The sequence below is a fragment of the Stomoxys calcitrans genome, chromosome 5, assembly GCF_963082655.1.
Source record: "Stomoxys calcitrans chromosome 5, idStoCalc2.1, whole genome shotgun sequence".
Taxonomy (NCBI): domain Eukaryota; kingdom Metazoa; phylum Arthropoda; class Insecta; order Diptera; family Muscidae; genus Stomoxys; species Stomoxys calcitrans.
Window position 1 is genome coordinate 99,499,616 of NC_081556.1, and position 19,693 is coordinate 99,519,308.

The following is a 19,693-nucleotide window of genomic DNA, read 5'->3' on the forward strand; positions in this document are numbered from 1 at the left end:
AATTACTCTAACTTAGGTTTCTTTTTTAAGTATAATTTTTTTTTGTTTAAACTTGTAACAAAAGAACACACAAATTGCTCTATAGTTAGCATATAAACATTTAACAATGGTAAATAGTAAGTGGAAAAAAAAACGAATTACTTTTTCATCAACTGTTTTGGAGTCTATCGTCTATTGTATTGTAGTGTGAAAGCAAAATTCACAAATAACAAAATAATTCATACATACATACAGTTTGCTAAGGTCCCGAAGAGCAGTTGTATGTAAGTTGTAACAAAATTGTTTTACATTCATACATACATATAACGATTGTTATAAGATAGACTAATTAAACATTTAACGAAAAATTTAGTCATCTTAGAGTATAAAATAAATACCATACAAGTAAACAATATAACAAAAGATAATCGGTATGCCACTTTGTAAGAACGTTAATAGTAATACGTGTATGGTAACACACATTATTATGGCTATTTTGAAAACAATCTGTAAAATGTATATGAAACAAAGAAAAAGGCGTTAAGTTCGGCCGGGCCGAACTTTGGATACCCACCATCTCGGGTATATATGTAAACCACCTTTCGCCATAATGCGATGAAAATGCATAATTTATGCCCCCATAGCAGCTTTATCAAGATATGGTCCGGTTTGCACCATATCCGACACGGATATTGAGAGGTTTAATAAGTACAAATCAAGTCATTCAATTTTGTAGAACAAAATATTGATCTTTTTGGAAGCCATATCCTAATATAGGCCGATCTGAACCATATACGACACGGATGCCGAAAAGCCTATCATAAGTCACTGTGTCAAATTTCAGCGCAGTCGGATAATAAATGTGATTTTAATGGGGCCAAGACTTAAAATCGAGAGATCGGTCTATATGGGAGCTATATCCAAATCCGCACCGATCTGGGCCAAATCGAAGAGGGCTATCAAAGGGCCTTACATAACTAACTGTCCCAAATTTTGGTAAAATCAGACAATAAATGCGCTTTTTATGGGTCCAAAACCTTAAATCGAGAGATCGGTCTATATGGCAGCTATATCCAAATCTGGACCGATCTGGGCCAAATTGCAGAAAATTGTCGAAGAGCCTAATGCAACTCACTGTCCCAACTTTCGGCGAAATCGGACAATAAATGCGCCTTATATGGGCCCTAAACATTATATAGAGACATCGGGCTATATGGCAGCTATATCTAAATCTGGAGCGATCTGGGCCAAATTACAAAAAAAGGTTGAAAGGCCTAACACAACTCACTGTCCCATCCTTAGGCAAAATTGGACAATAATTGCGCCTTTTATGGGTCCAAGACCTTAAATCGAGAGATCGGTCTATATGGCAGCTGTATCCTAATCTGGACCGATCTAAGCCAAATTGAAGATGGATGTTGAAGGGCCTCACACAATTAACTGTCCCATCCTTTGGCAAAATTGGACAATAATTGCGACCATAAATCGAGAGATCGGTCTATATGGCAGCTATATCCAAATCTGGACCGATCTAAGCCAAATTGAAGATGGATGTCGAAGGGCCTAACACAATTCACTGTCGACTGGTCCACAACTCACTGTGGTGGTTCCGTTTCAGATTCAGATAGCGACTGTGTCAATAGAACAGTCATCGCAGCCGAAACGAGAGATGATTTTAGCTGGCACAGTAGTGAGGCTTGCTAAGCTCATAATAAGATCAGGAAGAAAATACAGGGCGTAACGAAGAAGACTGAGAAGTAAGCATCGGCAGCGCAATCAGGCGAAAGTGCAGGATGCCGGTAGGTATAGAATTGACATTCAAGCCACTTCTACAGAAGCTGAAAAGACAATCAGATCTCCATAAGAGAACACTGTTAAAACGCTAAAAAAAAACAAAAAAAAAGCGAGCCAAGTATGGACGGGCCGAATCTTATATACCCTCCACCATGGATCGCATTTGTCAAGTTCTTTGTACGGTATCGCTTTTTTTTGGCACACAAAGGATAATGGATAAGAATTTTTATGCTATTGGAGCTATGTCATGTATGGGCGATTGGGGCCTATCATGGTGTGGATTGTGATGACCATAGTAGAAGGCATCGTGCAAAAATTTTAACGAAATCGGATAAGAATTGCGCCCTCTAGAGGTTCAGGAAGCAAAATCGGAAGATTGGTATATATGGGACTGATTCAGGCCATACTTAGCGCGTAAATTGAAGACCATTGGCGATGTCACTGTACAAAACTTCAGCCAAATTCAATAAGAATTACGCCTTTTACAGGCCAAGAAGTAAAATCGGGAGATCGATTTATATGACAGCTATATTAGGTTTTGAACTGATTCGGATCATATTGTACTTAACAAATCTGTTGAATGTCATAAAAAACGTCATAGCACAAAGTTTCTGCTGAATTCGATGAAAATTGCGCTCTCTAGAGGCTGAAGAAGTCAAATCAGGAGATCGGTTAACATGGGAGCTATATCAAAACATGAATTATTTACAATCCCAACCGACGTTCACCAATTGCAAGTATTTTGCCAAAATTTCGCCTAGCTATACTCCTTCGAAAGCTAGCGTACTTTCGGCAGACAGACAGACGGGCGGACATGGCCAAATCGACTCTGAACATCAAGACGATGGGAGTAGGACAATGTCGTAAGAGGTACGAAGGAAGCGCACACGGCCACTGAGTCTTCATGGAGGACTGTGGCTTCCAAGACGATGCCATCACTGAATGGGAAGATAATCGCTGAAAAAGGTAAGGAGCCGACCTCTTATGCCAAAGTGGCCAAGAAGCACAACAGAGACGGTCTGACGTATGTGGTAATCGATATCAGCGTTGCATTCCGTAGGATTCCACCAAATCATCAGTCCCAAGTGTTAGGCCCATCAGTTCCAGTCTGGTTAACGAGCGGATTTTGGAACATATGTTGAACTCTGAAGAGAGTCCACACCTATTAGTTATGAGCTACGAGTATAGAGCGGACATCTTAATATGATTCGCCTTGCGTCAGCAAAATGTATTGATATCTGGTACGGGATAGCTGTGAGCACCATACAGGCCGGACCATTAAGGTCCGATCTGTGTGGTGTTCATTGCTATCACGAGAAGCTTAGCAGCTAGCTACTGGGCGCGTTCACAGGTTGCGAATAGTGGAGTGCTCCATACGGAGTAGCTGCAACGGCAGTCGCGAACAATCAGCGGTATCGAGCGGAGAGTCTCAGTGAGAGGTCGGGCGGCATCGGCTCTTTTACAAATACTGAGTGCCTATGATGCTCGTAACGACAAGACGAGTTATTGGCGCCTTTAAATAGCCTGTTCCCGCGGCGATTGGACCGGAACGAGTTTGCTCACCAACAAGAGCTTGACGAGCATCGCCCTCCACATGAACATGTGGCTACAACAACAACTAGGGAGGTAGCCTGAGCACTAACATTAAAAAAAAAAAATAAGTTTGGTTGGGGGTGGAGAGTGCTCAGGCATGATAGCATCTTTCCTAGCTGCGTCCCTGATTGATACCATCAAAAAGCTAGTTTGAAGTATCCATAGTATCCTGGGTGGGCGCAAAGCTCGATCTTAAGAGCAAAATGGACATCCCCCTCTTCACAAAGGCGACAGTCTTCATCAAAGGATGGGGTAGCAAGTTTGCCTTACACTAAAAGCATGGCAATCTACGCGACCAAGGCTGTCTTTTCCTAGACATCAAAAAGTGCAGTGAAGGGAGACTCAATACTGCCTACTGAACAGTGGGGCGACGACGAGATCAATATTGGGAAGACAAGAAGGATAGGAAAAATCCAAATATGAAACATAAGGCAGTGCAGTGAAAGGAGACCCAATACTTCTTAAGGAACAGCAGGCTGACGACGAGATCATCATCAACTTTCTCAAGATTCGGAGGACTAGGATAGCCAAAGATTCCAATATTGAAACATAAGTCAGTGCAAAGACAAGAAACTCCATGCGGGGAATACCGGAAACCCCTAACGCATGGGGAGTCGACGTTAAGACCATCACCGGCTCTCAAGAAGCCCATTCACTGGAGTACCAACGATTAAGGTCCTTCAGATAAACCTCCACCAGGGCTTGACGGCCGCACAAGCTCTGAAAAAAATCAGCAAATGCAAGATTCATATTGCTTTAATTTAGGAACCATGTCACACCTGGCATTAATTTATTTGCCTTTTAACTCTCCGACACCGTCGGAGCTGCAACGACTGGTGAGGAAGGCAAAACAAACGGGAAATGGGGTACTCATAGTTTCCATTGAGCGCTAATTCTCTGACCATCGCTACATTAGGTTTAGGATAGCACGGCCGGCGCCGATTTCTATAAGCTGCCGTAATAAGGTGGAAACGGGAGGGACAAAATTCGGAAGACTACTCAGAGGAAGTATTGAGTATCTTTCCAAGGCGCTGGCAGAATTCTTGAATGCTAACGACCTAATAACAGTTAATATTGGTAACGCCGCTACCTTTGTTAATAGGCTTAGGGAGGAGGTTTTAGATGTGAGATGTGTTCGGAAAATCCGATCGAAGAGGTACAGGATTGGTGGGTTTCCATAGTGCACCCCTTTTCTGACCATCGCTATTTATATTAGGTTTAGAATAGCACAACCAGTGCCGAATTCGATAAGCTTCCGGAATAAGGTAATAATTAACTAGGAAAAATTCTGAGGACTATTTAGATGAAGAAGAAGACTACTCAGAAGAAACTTTAGATTATCCAAGCAAAAAAGGCATTAGCGGCAATCCCAACAGGATCACACTGCAAAAGTCGAGTCTTTCGAAGAAAAACTTTTTTCTTTGAGAAAGGAAATCAGCCCAAGACAAACCCTGGGTGACCGGGGGATTCACAACATGGGGTAAAAGGACGGGAGACTTTAAAACGGAGCACGTCATGAAATGGAGCTGTTTATTGAGATGTGTATTCCACACAGCTCAGGGAATACAATAAAATTGTCAGAGCGGCAAAACGTGTGTCCTGGATGCATTTTTGCAAACAGGTCGATAGTGTCAATGACGTCGCGTAGTTTCTCTCAAAAACTCATGTCCCAACTGAAACGTTAGTAGACGATACTGGAGTGAGAGCAGATACAATGAAGGACATGTTGAGTCTTTTGATGGTAACGAAATTTCCGCAGGATACGATTAAACTCAGGCAAACACCGGAATCTTGGAATAATTTGGTCGATCGAAGGCTTTCATTACAGAATTTATGGTTAAGGAAGTCTTGAGCAGCTTCCAACCATCCAAGGCAACCGAATCTGATGGAATATTTCAGCGCCACGAAGAAAGGAGGCGGATTCTAAAGCGCTCTATCAGGCCACTATTTTCACAGAGTGCAGGAAGCAAAGGTGACTTTATACCCAGCAAAACATGTTATGCGACAACGAAGGCATACAGATCTATAAGTATTACGTCCCTCAAGGCCACGGAACAAATTGAGGATACCATGATAAAGAATAGGCCATCTAGCGAACTGCTCAAATTCAAACATCACACCTATGTCAAGGGACCTGCACGAGGTTGTGGCATAAATTTGAAGAATGTTTCGATGCCAAGACACAATGGCGATATGCATTGACATCGAGGAAGCATTTAATAATGTGAGGACCGGACTAATCCTGGGTCCTTAGAGACTGGATAAATCATATGATAAGGAATAGGTGAATAAATTGTGGGTCCTATGACATAAAGATAAGAGAGAATGCGATATAGGACATGCCACAGGGTGGCACTTTATTACCACTCATGGGCGACCACCATAGATAACCCATAATGAAGGCAGACTGGGGAGGGATTTGAACCCATCTGCTACGCATATAATGATGTTATAAAAATTCTAAGGAAAAGAGATCCGAATCAGCTATGCAAATAGTTCGAAATGGTCTTGGAGATGACATACAAAGGGTTGGATCTTAATGTTAGCCTAGAGAAGACTGAAATGAGCCTGTTCACAAGAAAGATGAAAGTGTTCCAATTTGACGCACCATGTTTCTTCAATAGAATTATTTCGATAACTGACAAGGTAAAATACTAAGGAGCGATAATGGATACGAAACTGACTCGGAAATGGTATAATCGATTCGACGATAGGAAACCTGGATAGAATAAAAGAGGTTTCCGATCGGTTATCTGAGACGACACTTGAGGTCGAGTGCGAGGCACTTCTGATAGCAGCACTGGTATTGCCAACTAGAAGATCATGCTACACAGACGGATCAAAGCTAGAGGACACAGTAGGTATACATTGAAAAACATACATGGATTGAGATCTGTTTTCGACTACCTGACTGCCTGATGCAGGCGGAGATTCGGACGATCATTTAATGCGTGAGATGGTGTGGTGTAATGTCAACGCGCGGACGTTGAGTGTAAGCATCTTTACTTAATGTAGATTTGAGATTGGTTTATTTGACAGATTTCCTTAATAAAACTATCAAATAAACCTATTTTAAGGCTTCATTAAGTTTTGTGAATAAGGCCGGAGAAGGAGATTAACTGTTTCTGTAGATGGAGCGATTCGTATCGTTTGGGTGCAGGGCCATAGTCGAGTAAGGGGGAATGAAAGAGCAGATGATTTCGAAATGAAGGCCAAAAGACTGCTGTTAATAAACTTGATTAACCGGAAGCCTTTCTGGTCGACGCATTTCGAGTTAAGGGTGCGCTTGACGAACGCTCATGTAACACTGTCGAAAGGCGAAACGATCGGTAGGACGACGAAAATCCTTAGAAAGATGCGGATCGGGACAATGCGAGGCTATTACTGAAGGAGAAGGATATTGCGGAACACATATGTAGAACTATGAGCCCACTTATGCAATAGGTTAGAGCGCAAAACAAGCCGACTACTTAGGTGTATGTCCACAGTGGCGTGGTACAGATAGATATCTGCACCCGCTGCCAAACTATCTATAATCACAACATTCGATATTTCTTATCATAAATATCGATAATATCGATACTATGGTCAATTTCCCATCTCCTATATTCCAAACTTAAATGAATAAAAAGCAACAAGTAAAAGCCCGCTAAGTTCGGCCGGGCCGAATCTTATGCACCTCCCCCATGGATCGAATTTATCAAGTTCTTTGGCTGATATCTCTTTATAGACAAAAAAAGGATAAAGGATTTGAATTGCTTTGCTATTTCAGCAATACCAATTTATGAACGGATTGGGGCCATACTTGGTTTGACTGTTGGAGACCAAAGTGTTATTCATTGCGATTTAGTGTTTCCTAAACATTCCATTATAGAACAAATTAGAGGGAAACTAACTCTCACAATATCAATTGAGTCCTGCCCGATTCAATTGAAGCTCAATGTTAAGGGCATCTCCTTTTTTATGCCGAGTCCAAAAGGCTTGTCACTGAAAAGTGACACCTCTTTGTTGAAAAGTTGAACATGACTGAAATACTCACAAATGTTGCCAGCATTTGGTTAAGGGATAACCACTGCTTAAAAATGTTTTAAGGTATTCTTGCCGTCAGGATTTGAACCCGGGCATTTGGACGGACATGCTTACCTATGTACCACGGTGGTTCCATGGTGGAATTCATTGTGAAAAATTTCAGCGATATCGGATAAGAACTGCGCCCTATAGTGGCACAAGAAATAAAATTGGGAGATCTGTTTATATGGAGCTATATCAGGTTATGGACCGATTTAGACCATATTTAACACGTTAAATGTCATACAAGAAGTCTTTGTACAAAATTTCAGCCAAATCGGATAAGAATTGCTCTCTCTAGAGGCTCAAGAAGCATAATCGGGAGATCGGTTAATATGAGAGCTATATCAGGTTGTGAACCGATCAGTGCCATACTTGGCGCAATTATTGAAGGTCGAACCAAAAAACTTCATGCTAAATTTAACCAAATCGGATAATAATTGCCTCTAGAGGCTTACGAAGTCAAGATTCGAGATCGGATTATATGGGAGCTATATCAGGTTATGGACCGATTTGGGCCATACTTGGCAGAGTTATTGGAAGTCAAAATGAAACACTTGGTGCAAAATTTTAGCCGAATTGTATAAGAATTGCCCCCTTAAGTCAAGATCCGAGATCGGTTTATATCATCTGTATCAGATTATGAAGCGGGTTATATGGAAGCTTTATCAGGTTATGAACCGATTGGGCCATACTTGGCAAAGTTTTTGGAACTTCTAGTAAAACACTTGGTGCACAATTTCAGCCAAATCACATAAGAATTGCCCCCTCCAGAAGTTCAAGATGTCAAGATCCAAGATCGGCTTATATCATCTATATCAGGTTATGAACCGATTTTGAACTGGATTTTATGGGAGCTATATCAGGTTATGAACCGATTTGGGCCATACTTGGCGGAGTTTTTTGGAAATCATAGTATTACACTTGGTCCAAAATTTCAGCCAAATCGGATAAGAATCGCGCCCTCTAGAGGCTTAAGATGTATTGAGGCTTAAGAAGGCAGCTATACCAATACATGGACCGATTTTGCCCATTAACAATCCCAATGGATCTGCACTTATAAGAAGCATTTCAAGCACCTTCGAAAGTCAGCGGGCTTTCAACAGACATACAGACGGACGGAAAAGGCTAAATCGATTTAGAACTTCAAGCCGATCAAGAGGGGAATGACGATGATCATTGCACAAAATTTTGGCCCAATCGGATGATAATTGAGCTTCTACAGGTGCAATGTATCTCAAGGATACATTCAGTGTCGGAACGCTTATTTTAATTCAACATTGCAAAAAAAAAAATATCTTTGCGATAATATCGATAGGAAAATATCTGTCTAAATATCGATATTTAGACAAACAATAAAATATCGATAGCATCGATAGTGGTATCGACATTTTGTCAGCTCTAGGTCATACCCAACTTCAGGACCTTTTCACTTTTTCATATCCACCATAGGATGGGGTATACTCATTTGTCATTCTATTTGTAACACCTTGAACTATTGATCTGCGCCCCCGTAAATTATATATATTCTCGATCGCCTCGACACTCTGAGTCTATCTAGCCATGTCCATCCGCCCGTCCGAGTGTCGAAATCACGATAGCGATCGAACGCATGAAGCCAGTCGTTGGAAATTTTGTATAGATAGTTCTTATTGACGTAGGTCGTTGGGGATTGCAAATGGGCCATATTGGTTCAGATTTGGATATAGCCCCCATATAAACCCATCCCCCGATTTTTCTTCTTGAGCTCCTTGAAGCCTCAATTCTCATCCGATTTGGCTTAAATTTGGAACGAAGACTCGAGTTTTGACTTCCAACATCTTTACTAGGTATGATCCGAATCGGTCTATAAATAGTTATAGCCCCATATAAACCGATCCCCGGATTTGACCCCTGATTTGGCTGAAACCCCTATCAATTGGTCAATATGGTGATGTAGACCCCCTAACTACCGATAACCCGATATGAATTCTTGAGATAAAAATAATTCATATACAAACTCAGTTAATAAGGGTAAATTTTTAGTGAAATCCATGGTGGTGGGTACCCAAGATTCGGTTCGGACGAACTTAGCACGCTTTTACTTTTGGTTAAAACTATGCGTTTTATAATTAAAACAAATGATCCTTATAGCAAAATGCAAGTGCCTAAAAGGACGATTTTTTTAATCTGGTAGCCCTGCATAATAATGTTATGTTTAACGATGTCCAGTACTTGCGGCAAGTGTTCTCTGTGTGACTTTTAAATCAAATATAGATCTAAAAACAATAGCTTCGTCATTATGAATTGCGTTTTTGTTTTGAGAAATCGAACCAGGATCTTTATAAGACATCCTTAAGACAAGAGCATTTCATTTGTTCTGTTTTTTCCTCTAGAGTGGCATATCGATTACATTTTTATAAATTTTCATTAACAAAATTCAGAATGAACGAGAAGAAGAGAGAAAAAAAACGCAGCTTCATACAACACTACAAGAAAACGAACAAAAACAATATTGGCATAATTTTCTTCCATTTCCAAAAGAGATCAACAATAAAATTCCTTTGTAAGGATATGAAGTACATAACACTTAACATTAAACAAAGATCAATGATTGAACAACAATTTTGAAATGTTTTTTTTTTTTTCTTTGTATCGATGATGATATTGGCTGATGACAGAGAGAGACAGAGAGAGAGAGAGTAGCAGTATTTGTGGTTGTGGTGGTGGTGGTGTTGGTATTCAATAGGAATGATAGACACTCACACGCATACACAGATGATGAGGATGCGAATGTTATTTTTGGTTTTGGTTTTTGTTGTCGATGAGAGAAATGTTAAAAGTATTGGTAGTGGTTGAGGTGGTTGTCATGAGTAACATGATATGTACATCATCGTCATACCGATCGGCTGATGGGGCAGCTCGCTCCCGTGTTATATGATACTTTCACGATTTCTCTCCAACTCTTCGGTCTCATGTTCCGGATCCAAACTCGACGTCGATGATACGCCACAAATCTGCATTTCGATTTCGGCCAAACGATTCTCCAGATCCCATTGCTGCTGCGAGAGTTTGGTATTTAAAGCTTGATTCTCTGATTCGACAGTGTGCAGGCGTTCTCGCAAACGTTTTATTTCATCCTCCAGAGCTTCATGGGAGCCCAGCAATGGAGTTGTGCCACCGCCTACACCACTGGCTGCCGATGTGCCAGTGCCATAACAATCCAAATGGGAACTAGAATCACAGATATGACCTGTAAGTAAGAAATAAGAAGAAGAAGAGGGGAAGAGAATATTAAAAGCAATTTGCAATATAAGATGAAATGGATAAAAAAAGAGAAAAAGCCGTAAACAGTTACACCTCGAAGTCTTGCTCTAAGACCCCAGATCATTAGATCAAAATTTGTTTACCTACGTATTTAAGTTGTTTGGGATTGGGTTTGCTGTTATCAACCAAATTAAAGCCAAATTGCTGTTTGTCCCATCAAATGTTTTTTCCCTTATATCACACTTACCTGTTCTACTGGGTTGCGACTGCGGTCTCGTCGAGTGATGAGAGGTGGCTCTGCTACGGGGTCTATCATCTGAACTATGTACACTGGGGCTCATAGAGCCCGGCGATTCTGTGGCACGTTGTATACGTTCACTATACGTCTGACTAGATCGGGGACTGGGGGCGCGACTTGAAAAAGTTAAAGTTGGGAAGACAAAAATTAAATATTCTTTAGAAAATTCTCCGCAAAATAAAAATACCTATAAGCCATGTGAGATGGCATTTGCTGTGTTGAAGACGCCGCCTGCTGCTGCTGTTGTTGTTGTTGTTGTACTTGTTCTTGTTGCGTTTGACGCATTTGTTGTTGTTGCTGCTGCTGCTGTTGTTGTTGTTGTTGCTGATGTTGCTGTTGCAACACAGCGAATGGCACTAATGGTGCTGGTGGTAAATACATATCCTCCAAGGTGGTACGGCCACACGTCTCCAATAGGCCCGGCGTGGATTGGCAACGACCCATGGCAACTGTATTAAAGTATTGTACTGTGTATTGTATATTTTTTGTGCATACAATTATAAATAAAAAATAAAAATTTGAATTTTAAAAAAATTTCTTTGTTGTTTGCTCTGTTGTATTCGTATTGATGAAAATGTTTAAAATCACACACATATTTGTCATAATTTTTCTCATAAAGTATTTCTTGGACATGTTTTGTTGGTGGAGGATATGAGTATGTTTTTTTTTTTTTGGTGGTTATGTTGTTGGTGAAAAACGCAAAAAAAGACTTAATATGTGTTCTCTTTTTTTTTCATCATAACATATGTGCAAAAGAAGCGAAAGCGAAGAAAAGAAGCCAAGTGTGTTGTTACCTTTTTCCAATGGTGCTTTTTTATATTTCTCTAAGCGTTTGACAGCTATCGATTCCAGACGTACCCTGGCTGCCGGATATTCCTTAAGGACATCCCACATATCCTTTTTGCTTAACACAAACAGATCACTGTAGCCCACGGAACGTACAGAAGCTGTGCGGCGATTTCCTATTTAAAGTAGGTTAGAAGATATAAGAGCAAGATAATACATTATTCTATGATTATTGAATTTTGCCTTGAGTCCATTTTGTAGGTAAGTTCAAAAACTTAAAACGGGAGAATCAAAATAATGAAGAAAGAACAAAATTCTAAAATGAGTCTCATGCACTTTTTTTTTGTATATGTTTGGGTAGAGTTCTAAATCTAATCTACGGCATTCTAGAAGTTAAGTGTTTGATATATAGTCTTTGATTAAAAAAAAATAAGAGTAACCAAATTCTATAATTAAATCAAATTAAGTTTGATAAGGAGTTTTTTTTTTAATTAAAAATCATATTTTTTTTGTTTGCTTTAATTCGGAGGAGCAGCTATATATATCAAAAATGGTATAAGCTGTTCTCTCAAATGTATCTTAAACCGCTCTTCCCGAATTGAATTCTAATTTCTGGAACTTCTATCTGATGACAAGACTAAACTTAATCTGGGTTGCGTCTATAGACCGAATTCGTCAAAAGATTTGAAGATTTGATTTTAAATGTGCCTTTTATGGGGCCATGACTTTAAATCGAGAGATCGGTCTATATGGCAGCTATATCCAAATTTGAACCGAATTGGGACAAAATAAAGAGGCACGTCGAAGTGCCAAACACAACTCACTGTCCCAAATTTCGGCGAGATCGGACAATAAATGCGCCTTTTATGGGCCCAAAACCTTAAATCGAGAGATCGGTCTATAGGGCAGCTATATCCAAATTTAGACCGATCTGGGCCAAATTGACGAAGGACGTCGAAGAGCCTAACTAAACCCACTGGCTCAAATTTCAGCGACATCGGACAATAAATGCGCCCTTTTTGGCCCCAAAACTTAAAACCGAGATATCGGTCTATATGGCAGCTATATTAAAATCTTGACCGATCTGTGACATAATGCAGAAGTATGTCAAGAGGCTTAACATAACTCAATGTCCCAAATTTCAGCGAAATCGAATAATAAATGTGGCCCAATACCTTAAATCGAGAGATCGGTCTATATGGCAGCTTTATTAAAATCCAAACCGATCTGGGCCAAATTGAAGAAGGGCATCGAAGAGCCTAACTAAACCCACTGTCCCAAATTTTAGCAAAATCGTATAATAAATGTGGCTTTTATGGGTACGAGACCCAAAATCGGAGGATTGGTCTATATGGAAGCTATATCCAAATCTGGATCGATCTGGGCCAAATTGACGAAGGATATGGCAGGACCTAACATAACTCACTGCCCCCAATTTAAGCGAAATCGGATAATAAATGCGGCTTTTATGGGCCTAAGACCCTTAATCGGAGGATCGGTCTATATGGCAGCTATAACCAAATCTGAACCGATTTGAGCCAAATGAACGAAGGATGTCGAAGGGCCTAACACAGTTCACTTTCCCAAATTTCAGCAAAATCGGATAATAAATGTGGCTTTTATGGGACTTATGACCTTAATTCGGAGGTTAGGTCTGTATGGCAGCTATAACCAAACCTGGACCGATCTGAGCCAAATTGACGAAGGATATCAGAGGGCCTAACACAACTCACTGTCCCAATTTTCAGCAAAGTTGGATAACAAATGTGGCTTTTATGGGCCTAAGACCATAAATCGGAAGATAGGTCTATATGGCAGCTATAACCAAATATGGACCGATCTGGGCCAAATTAGCGAAGGATGTCGAAGGGCCTTACACAACTCACTGTCCCAAATTTCAGCAAAATCGGACAATAAATAGGGCTTTTGTGGGCTTAAGACCCTAAATCGGAGGATCGGTCTAAATGGGGCTATATCAAGATATAGACCGATATAGCCCATCTTTGAACTTAACCTGCTTATTGGCAAAAAAAAAAGGATCTGTGCAAAGTTTCAGCTCAATATGGCTACTTCGAGGTGGTGTAACTGCTCGAAATATTCGTCTGAGACCCTATAAAGTATATATATTCTTGATCGTCGTGACATTTTATGTCGATCTAACCATGTCCGTCTGTCCGTCTGTCTGTCCGTCCGTCCGTCTGTCTGTCGAAAGCACGCTTACTTTCGAAGGAGTAAAAATATTTGCTTGAAATTTTGCACAAATACTTCATATTAGTGTAGGTCGGTTGGTATTGTAAATGAGCCATATCGGTCCATGTTTTGATATAGCTGTCATATACACCGATCTGGGGACTTGACTTTTTGAGATTCTAGAGGGCGCAATTCTCATCCGATTGGAAGGAAATTTTGCACGACGAGTTTTGTTATGATATCCAACAACTGTGCCAAGTATGGTTCAAATCGGTCTATAATCTGATATAGCTGCCATATAAACCGATCTTTGGTCTTGACATCTTAAGCCACTAGAGGGCGCAATTCCTATCCGATTGGAATGAAATCTTGCACGACGTGTTTTGCTATGATATTCAACAACTGTGCCAAGTATGGTTCAAATCGGTTCATAACGACGTGTTTTTTATGATATCCAACAACTGTGCCAAGTATGGTTCAAATCGGTCTACAACCTGATATAGCTGCCATATAAACCGATCTTGGGTCTTGACTTCTTGAGCCACTAGTGTGCGGAATTCTTATCCGATTTTAATGAGTTTTTGCACGAAGTATTCTGTTATGATATCCAACAACTGTGCTAAGTATGGTTCAAATCGGTCTATAACCTGATATAGCTGTCATATAAACCGATCTTGGGTCTTGACTTCTTGAGCCTCTAGAGGGCGCAATTCTTATCCCATTTGGCTGAGATTTTGTATGACGTATTTTATTCTAACTTTCAACAACTGTGTCAAATAAGGTTCAAATCGGTTCATAACCCGATATAGTTGCCATATAAACCGATCTGGAATCTTGACTTCTTGAGCCTCAAGAGGGCGCAATTCTTATCCGATTGGAATGAAATTTTGTACGACGGATCCTCTCATGATCATCAACATACATGTTTATTATGATCTGAATCGGTCTATAGCCCGATACATCTCCCATATAAATCGATCTCTCTATTTTACTTCTTGAGCCCCCAAAGGGCGCAATTTTTATTCCAATTGGCTGACATTTTACATAGGTCTCCAATATAAAGGGTGATTTTTTTGAGGTTAGGATTTTAATGCATTAGTATTTGACAGATCACGTGGGATTTCAGACATGGTGTCAAAGAGAAAGATGCTCAGTATGCTTTGACATTTCATCATGAATAGACTTACTAACGAGCAACGCTTGCAAATCATTGAATTTTATTACCAAAATCAGTGTTCGGTTCGAAATGTGTTCAAATTTTGACAAATTTTGTTCAGCGATGAGGCTCATTTCTGGTTGAATGGCTACGTAAATAAGCAAAATTGCCGCATTTGGAGTGAAGAGCAACCAGAAGCCGTTCAAGAACTGCCCATGCATCCCGAAAAATGCACTGTTTGGTGTGGTTTGTACGCTGGTGGAATCATTGGACCGTATTTTTTCAAAGATGCTGTTGGACGCAACGTTACGGTGAATGAACACATTTCGAACCGAACACTGATTTTGGTAATGAAATTCAATGATTTGCAAGCGTTGCTCGTTAGTAAGTCTATTCATGATGAAATGTCAAAGCATACTGAGCATCTTTCTCTTTGACACCATGTCTGAAATCCCACGTGATCTGTCAAATACTAATGCATGAAAATCCTAACCTCAAAAAAATCACCCTTTATAATTTAATTGTGGTCCAAACCGGACCATATCTTGATATCGCTCTAATAGCAGAGCAAATCTTATCTTATATCCCATTTTTGCCTAAGAAGAGATGCCGGGAAAAGAACTCGACAAATGCGATCCATGGTGGAGGGTATATAAGATTCGATCCGGCCGAACTTTGCACGCTTTTACTTGTTTTACCTCTAATGGATCTGGCGAAATCAACAAATCCATACAGATATTGTGGTGCCTGCGTGTAGATCTGTTCATGCAGGAAAGTAAGCGATCTTAGGTACTACAAGTGTTGTAAGGAGACGCCATACAGTGATAGAGAGTATTCAGAGATAGAATCGCACCGTCTCAAGCCAAATACATAACGAGTAACGCTTTTAAAAAAGATGTTTAGCTTACGTCTACTTACCAAGTCGCAATTAGCAAACAACTCACAGCCGTAGAGAATGCCAGGAACAAGATAAGTCTTTGTCCAAGAGAGACCTAACCCGCAGCGGAGTAACCGACTGAGTGGCCCAGAGAGCAAGCAATTTTGAATATCCTTGACCAAGGACAGAGTCGATTACTCATTATGCATGAGTAATGATTTCCAATCTAGAGTCGTTAATGTATATACCAGCATCACATGAAAAACGGGACAGCCTGTTTCTGATAACCATACACTTGGACTTTACAGGGTTGAGACACAGGTCATTGGCTTTCGCCCACGTGCTGACCCTTGACATATCATGATTAAGCAGACATATGTTTTCAGCAATCTCATCCCTCGGACTGCCTACATTTGTACATCGTCAGCGTACATATGTACCTCACAATAAGACTTTTGACTCGCCAAGTCCTTACTGTACAATGAAAAGAGAAGAGGACCCAGAATTGATCCCTGAGGAACACCTTTTAAAACAAGCAGAGGTGCCGATAGAGAAGACTTATAACTGACGGACTGAGTGCGAGCGTAGAAGAAAAATTGTAAAGATGTCTCATTTTATCACATAACAAGGAATGATGCACAGTGTTAAATGCCTTGGAATGGTCAAGAAGAACAAAGAAATTTATCTTGTCATTCTCCAAATTTACCCTGATCCTCTCAGTGACCTCTGCCAAGGCAGTTACCCAGCTGTGGTTTGGTCGAAACCCGGACTATCTCACACATAACAAAGAGTTCTCGTTGACAAAAGACGACATTTGCAAATGCAACAATTTCTCAAAGACCTTTGGTCTATATTCCTTGGAATTCTCAGGCGGTGGGATGAGTTTTCACTACTTTTGTGTAACAACTTCTGCGTATCCCGACTGTTTGCTTAAAATTTCTTCATTTAATCGAAATGCATATCATAATGGTGTACTTCAATATGAGCTACTCTCTATTGTATTAAAACAAAATATTAGTTTTAAGAATTTTTGTTTGTCTATGTTTTACATAAAAAGTGCTGAACTATCGATAATTTATACTACTCATACAATCACAACACAAGGGATTATAAATTTTATTATTATTATTACTTTTTTTGCAAGGTCAAACTCATCACTTGATGTCAAGCCAATTAAGATGTGTTTATAAAATAAAAATAAATCAACTCTACATCTACAAATAATAGTTTAATTAAATCGCAAAATAGATTATGAATAAACATAAAATGTAACCTGGACATACAATTCAACTGAAAATATATATCAACTTCGGGCAAAAAACCCAAAACGTCACAACAATAACCATAAACTCAATTTTTAAATTGAACAAAAAAAAACAAATGATATTGTAAAAATAAAGATATTCTTTAAACAAAATTGATGGTAAAACAAACAAATTTAATGTGTAAACTGTGAAAACTCATAATGAACCGAACAACGATTTTTGGTTTACGGCCAGGCAAAGCAATACAATTGAATACGTTTAAATCAGAATCAGTAAACTTTGGGGGGTTGTAGTGATGGTGGTTGTGGTGGTAGTAGTAGTGTAGTAGTGCTGTTATTCATGACACAAACCGCACACTCTCACACGCACACATATGGCACTGGACCATATGCAAAATTATTGCACTATAAACAAAGAGAGAGAGAGAGATAGATAGACACACACACATACAGAGACATACAAATATGTTGAATAGTTATATGAGTAGGGGTAAAATACTTTGAAGTCACCTGAAATGCAAAAAGACATAACGAAAACACAAAACAGAATAAACACAATTTAAATTGAATGTTGTTGTAATGGCGATGTGTTCATTATAGGTCATAACTTTTGTATTATATAAAACACATACATATATTGGGTTGCCCAAAAAGTAATTGCGGATTTTTTAAAAGAAAGTAAATGCATTTTTAATAAAACTTGGAATGAACTTTAATCAAATATACTTTTTTTACACTTTTTTTCTAAAGCAAGCTAAAAGTAACAGCTGATAACTGACAGAAGAAAGAATGCAATTACAGAGTCACAAGCTGTGAAAAAATTTGTCAACGCCGACTATATGAAAAATCCGCAATTACTTTTTGGGCAACCGAATATATATATTTGAGGTGCAAACCATTGTATTCTAACAGCGGTGTTCACTAAACTAAATGTTGATATGAAATAGGTTTATTTGATAGATTTCCTTTATAGAAGCATCAAATAGACCTATTTTAAGGTTTCATTTAGTTTTGTGAATATAGCCTAGTACTGACTTTCGTTCAAGCAAGAGTCAAATCTGCTATAAAAAAAAACTTTTGTGAAATGACTACGGAATTTTTTCAAAAAGGTAGTATTAAGTTCTTTTTACGAAATGATTTCAACATGTTGATAGCCGAATTGCCAAATTTCATAGATTTTAAATGTACATGTATATAATTTCCATCGAACAATGACAATCAGCTATTTACAAAAATTGTTAGTTTAAAATTTTTATACCCTCCACCATAGGATGGGGGTATACTAATATCGTCATTCTGCTTGTAACACCTCGATATATGCGTCTAAGACCCCATAAAATATACATATTCTTGATCGTGGTGAGATTTTAAATCGAACTAGCCATGTCCGTCCGTCCGGCTGTCCGTCCGCCCTTCTGTCTGTCGAAAGCAAGCTAATCTCCGAAGGAATAAAGCTAGCCGCTTGAAGTTTTGAACAAATACTCCTTATTGGTGTAGGTCGGTTGGGATTGTAAATGGGCAAAATCGATCCATGTTTTGATATAGCTGCCATATAAACCGATCTGGGATTTTGAGTTCTTGAGCCTCTAGAGGGCGCAATTCTCATCCGATTTGACTGTAATTTTTCACATAGTGTGTTGATATCACTTCCAACAACTGTGCGAAGTATGGTCCAAATCGGTCCATAACCTGATATAGCTGCCATATAAACCGATCTTGGGTCTTGATTTCTTGAGCCTCTAGAGTGCGCAATTCTTATCGATAGGAGTGAATTTTTGCACGAAGTATTTTGTTATAATATCCAACAACTGTGCCAAGTATGGTTCAAATCGGTTCATAACCTGTTATAGCTGCCATATAAACCGATCTTGGGTCTTGACTTCTTGCGCCAATAGAGGGCGCAATTCTTATCCGATTTAAATGAATTTGTGCACGACGTGTTTTGTTATGATATTCAACAACTGTGCGAAGTATGGTTCAAATCGGTCCATAAACTGATATAGCTGCCATATAAACCGATCTTGGGTCTTGACTTCTTGAGCCTATAGAGGGCGCAATTCTTATCCGATTTGGCTGAAATTTTTGCATGACGTATTTTATTATTGCTTTCAACAACTGTGTCAAATAAGGTTCACATCGGTTCATAACCTGATATAGCTGCCATATAAACCGATCTTGGGTCTTGACTTCTTGCGCCAATAGAGGGCGCAATTCTTATCCGATTTAAATGAATTTGTGCACGACGTGTTTTGTTATGATATTCAACAACTGTGCGAAGTATGGTTCAAATCGGTCCATAAACTGGTATAGCTGCCAAATAAACCGATCTTGGGTCTTGACTTCTTGGGCCTCTAGAGTGCGCAATTCTTGTCCAATTTGACTGAAATTTTGCACATAGTGTTTAAATATCACTTCCAACAACAGTGCGAAGTATAGTTCAAA

General features: G+C 39.5%; 1 protein-coding gene across 1 annotated transcript in view; it reads right to left on the reverse strand.

Moving 5' to 3' along the window:
• Window positions 1-10,193: 10,193 nt before the first annotated feature.
• The window catches only part of LOC106093927 (cyclic nucleotide-gated channel rod photoreceptor subunit alpha), a 162,815-nt gene continuing 153,315 nt past the window's right edge, over window positions 10,194-19,693 (reverse strand). Inside the window, exons 7-10 of the mRNA XM_059370094.1 lie at window positions 11,773-11,940; window positions 11,166-11,445; window positions 10,928-11,094; window positions 10,194-10,666 (exon numbers count right to left, since the gene is read on the reverse strand). Coding sequence (XP_059226077.1) covers window positions 10,347-10,666; window positions 10,928-11,094; window positions 11,166-11,445; window positions 11,773-11,940 — 935 coding nt within the window. The 3' untranslated portion in view covers window positions 10,194-10,346. The remainder of the gene's footprint in view (window positions 10,667-10,927; window positions 11,095-11,165; window positions 11,446-11,772; window positions 11,941-19,693) is intronic.